General features: G+C 38.2%; 1 protein-coding gene across 1 annotated transcript; it reads right to left on the bottom strand.

Moving 5' to 3' along the window:
- Nucleotides 1–2,792: 2,792 nt before the first annotated feature.
- LOC148202807 (putative ascorbate-specific transmembrane electron transporter 1) lies at nucleotides 2,793–3,924 on the bottom strand. Its single transcript, XM_088108516.1, has 4 exons — nucleotides 3,751–3,924; nucleotides 3,618–3,666; nucleotides 3,299–3,498; nucleotides 2,793–3,204 (listed from the first exon to the last, which is right to left on the bottom strand). The coding sequence occupies exons 1-4, from the start codon at nucleotides 3,901–3,903 to the stop codon at nucleotides 2,941–2,943; spliced, it is 666 nt and encodes a 221-aa protein (XP_087964642.1). The 5' UTR covers nucleotides 3,904–3,924; the 3' UTR covers nucleotides 2,793–2,940.
- Nucleotides 3,925–4,480: the final 556 nt, after the last annotated feature.

Genomic DNA, 4,480 nt, shown 5'->3' with positions numbered 1-4,480 from the left:
ATCCATTGAAACAAAGAATGTGTTTGATGTAAAGAGTTTTATATGCATTTACTTATTAATGTGAATATATTGTGTTTCTTAACTCTTTTCTATTAGTTTATCTTATACGTGTAGTTTGTATTGCAACTAATAGTATGACATATTTCATAAATGATTATACTTTAAGATGACCTTTTTAACACTGATTGGCATCAACAATTTATAATAAACTCATGTTAACAATTCTGCTAATTAGCTACAAATGTTTATTGTTTTATATTTCTATAAAATTTTTATGACTTATTTATTTATAATATTTTTGTATTAATGTTTAAAAGCTAATTATATAATAATACATACTTTAAAAATCATATTGAAAACCATGAAGTCGTCACAATAATGTATTGAGGATAAAAAGGAGAAGGAAATAAACATATTGTCACTAGTACAAAAATCGCGTACAATGTCGAATATTTTAGGCTTTTAACGACGAATTTGAGAATGACGTCATATCAGGAGACGTTAAATTGACTTAAAATTTTAAAAAATTCGACGTTAAATTAACGTCAAATTTTGTAAGTATAGGACGTTAACTTGGTATTTTATAAAGCATGAACTTTCACTAGTAAAAAAACTGCTTTTTAACTCGCGTTATATGCTTCGGTTTAGGTGCAACCGAAGTCTATTAAAATGCGGTGGCATTTTTGCAATTTAAGCCAACTTATACGCCTCGGTTCAAAATCAACCGAAGCATATAAGTCATATTACCTCGGTTAAAGTAATGACCGAAGCCTAAAAGCCCACCTGCCCCCTGACAGTCTCTGAAATTTTTTTTTTTTTTTTTAAGAACTATAGGCCTCGGTCAGGTGTAGAACCGAGACCTATACGCGTTTATGGCTTCGGGCGAGCAGAGGACCGAGACCTATTCATTTTCCAGATCTCATTTTTTAAGAACAGTGCCTCGCTCTCCCTGCCTCGCTCTCCCTGCCTCGCTCCCTCACTCTCCCTCCCTCTCACTCGTTCTCCCTCACTCTCCCTCCCTCTCACCCGTTCTGCCTCACTCTCCCTCCCTCTCCCTCGCTCTCCCTCCTCCCTTGCTCTCTCGCTCCGTCAATCTCTCACGCCCTCGCTCTCGCTCCGTCAATCTCTCACGCCCTCGCTCTCGCTCCGCCGCTCCCTCGCTCTCGCTCCGCCGCTCCCTCGCTCTCGCTCCGCCGCTCCCTCGCTCTCGCTCCGCCGCTCCCTCGCTCTCGCTCCGCCGCTCCCTCGCTCTCGCTCCGCCGCTCCCTCGCTCTCGCTCCGCCGCTCCCTCGCTCTCGCTCCGCCGCTCCCTGGCCCTCGCTCCGTCGCTCCCTGGCCCTCGCTCCGTCGTGCCTCCCACCCCGCAACCCCAACCCCACCACCAATCGCCACCCAACCGGACGCGATCTCACTCCACCAACTGACGCGATCTCAGATCTAGTGTTTTTCGTGGACCGCCTGGTGCGGCCCGTGCCAGTGGTGGAGCCGCTGGCCTAGCACCCGTTCAGCCCCCTTCCGAGCCCTCAATCACCGTGGATGAAGCCGTTGTGGGACCGTCCGGCTTCGCTTCGAAGGCTGGGTTCTACCAATTGAAAAGGTGATTTCTTTGTACTGGAAATGGTACTGGAAATGGGGGAGAAGGAAGGAGCTGGGAAATGGGGGCCGATGGCAGCGTCAAATGAGGATTTTCTTTCATTTTTGTTATACTGGTTTTATCTGTTCTTAGATGTATCCTTACTCTGATTTATGGTTTTATCTGCTCTGTGATGCTGTGATGTATCTTATTCTGATTTTTGGAGTTGGTTTCTGTTTTGGAATTATAGCTGCTTGAGTTCGAATTCTGCATTGAAACATGGCTTCTGTGTTAAAGGATTGAGGAAAGACCAGAAAATGATTCAGGACCGAAAAGGATTGAGACATGGATTCTGAAATTTTTTTTGTTGAATTTTTTAAGATACTAACTCGGTTCAAAAGATAACCGAGACAAAAATCAATCTCTTTTTGACCCGGTTTAGAACCGAGACATTAAACGGAACTTTTCTACCTCGCCTCTATATGCACCGGTTGTAAAACCGGTGCGTATAAACGAATCTAACCGATGCAATTTCTATTCTCTGTACTAGTGTTTGATCAACAACAAACAACAATAACCAACAACAAACAAGTTCAATCAAACAACAACAAACAAGTTCAATCAAACAGCAACGACAAACAAGTTCAACCAAACAACAACCATAAACAAGTTAAAAAAAACAACAAACAAGTTCAACAAATAAGTTCTTCAAAACGAAAACAAAAACTAACCTTCAAAAGGTGGGTTCATCGGAATAAAGTGTCGTCACCCATGAGAGAGAAAATAATCGGTTACAACAAACGAAAATCATACATAAAGTAGTTAATTAACATGCATTTGTATCAAATGAAAGAAAAATTACCTGTGATGGTCGTCAAACTTCGTTCGAGAAAAGTTTAAGAAGAGGGTCTCGCGCTCTAAGATAAAGTAAATGAATTTTCAATCTCCTGCTCAAATTTTTATTGAATTCACTAACCTTTTAACGTCTAACGTTAGGACATTCGACGTTTTATATCATTTTACGTCGAATTACAAAATAATTGCATTTATTTACAAAAATGACACCGGTCATTTTTAACTTTGGTCATTTAGTGGTTCGACATTAAACGCGTGACGTTATACGTTGTTTTTGCACTATTGTATAATAAGTTGGAACAAAGAAGTATTAAAAAATTACTTCGTTATAAAAAAGTGATACTACAAAAGTAAACCCTGAAATTCTTCCTTCTAAAATGTTTTTGGTACATCACTTTGGATTTTGTCTACTAATACCATAAGGGATGGAAGTGCGAAATGGAATATTGAATTGTGGAGTTTGCTTAAGTATTTGGATTTACAATGTGGATTTATTGGTGCAAGGAAGTAGCTTAGGAATAATTTGTTGGGAGAGTGACAGAGAGAGCAACAAAGAAAGCATAAAGGAAGAGTAAGAGAGCAGTGAAATTGACTATGAGAGCCTCTTGGCTGCGGAAAAGGTGTAAAAACTGGAAATATTGAAGCAAACCAGTCTCGGCTGTGCCAACTGCAAGAAGGAATATGGCCATGCCCATAAACCTGTGCCATGGCAGAAGGGAAGCTCTAGTATACATTTCTGCACCAGGGAAGAAATACGAGAAGAAACCTATGATATACTGAAAAGGAAAAATTATCATCAGAAAACTATCACATGATCTAAAGATAGAAACAAAAATAGGGCAAATCCATCAACGGATTAACTAGGTATACCTGCAAACCAAATAGGCATATTGCGGACATGCCTAGCCAAGAGTGTAATGTATACATATCAGGAAGACCAACTTCTTTCTTTGATTTGAAAACTGCAGTGATCCCTAAAACTCCAGCCACCATAGCTACCAGATGCAATAGAAGGTGAACCACTTTCACTGACCTGCCTTTTTTAGCCGCAGACTTGTATATCATGATAGCTGTTGCAAGTAATGTTGTTGTGTAAATTACAAATGGAGACACTTTAACAATCAGAATGGGTTAATATTATGATGACAGAAAAGTCATGCGAATTTGGCAAGAATAGAAATTTGGTGACCTTCTCCACCAACTAAAATGAATCCAATGACCATTAGAAGTGGATGGAGCTGCATATAAAAGCAAAAAATAGATGTTATAGAAGCCAGATCACACAAGAACATCATCAATTAAATGGTTCATGGACAACTCACATTGAAAATCTTGGTTGGGTTGGAAGAGCTGAAGAAGGCAACACCTTCTCGGAAGTGTAGCAACCAAACTAATAAAAGGGTTGTTATTGCTATGAACAACAAATGAGCAACTATGGTAATTGAAGCTGCTCGAACTTGGAACCCACGACCCATTGTTTTCTTCAATTTTTCAGATTCGTATTTGATTTCAAATGGGTCTAAGAGACTAATAATTAGGGCATCTCTGCAATGGCTATGTATAAATAAAGCGACGAAAGAATCAAAGTATAGACATATATTTGCATGAGGATGCTAACAAAAACGAATATGGAAACGGTTTGGCCGGCAACGACAAATGCCACCTTAATCTTTTGTGGTTTGTAATTATATCAATGAAAGCTAGTTGTTTATAATTTTAGATATTTAATATTCATTAAGGGTTAGATGTAAGAATTTGTCTATAGGTAAAATGAATATTTACTCTGTTACTTATTACTATGGTTAAAAATGGGAGAGCAGGTCAAAAAGAAAATTGTGGTTATTGTTAATTTGGATCAAAATCTTATTTAAAATTAATGAAGTTTGAAACAATTCATTCCGAAAAAATAATTAAATTTTAAATAATTGATAAATTGTGGTTATTGTTAATTTAACTCAAATTATTGATAGATAATACTTTGGAAAACGATAATTTATTATAATAGATTATAGTCTATATTAAAATCACTTAGAAATTTTATTATGTTTTATA

This window comes from Vigna umbellata, chromosome 3, assembly GCF_029865625.1.
Source record: "Vigna umbellata cultivar VRB3 chromosome 3, Vumbellata_1.0, whole genome shotgun sequence".
In the NCBI taxonomy this organism is placed as follows: domain Eukaryota; kingdom Viridiplantae; phylum Streptophyta; class Magnoliopsida; order Fabales; family Fabaceae; genus Vigna; species Vigna umbellata.
This window is presented reverse-complemented; position numbering and strand designations above follow the sequence as displayed.

Coding starts and splice junctions, on each gene's coding strand:
- LOC148202807 (XM_088108516.1), bottom strand. CDS start 3,903: ATGGGTCGTGGGTTCCAAGTTCGAGCAGCTTCAATTACCATAGTTGCT. Junction 3,499..3,617: donor CATTTTAGTTGGTGGAGAAG/GTCACCAAATTT, acceptor TACTTGCAACAG/CTATCATGATATACAAGTCT. Junction 3,205..3,298: donor TATGCCTATTTGGTTTGCAG/GTATACCTAGTT, acceptor TTTCCTTTTCAG/TATATCATAGGTTTCTTCTC.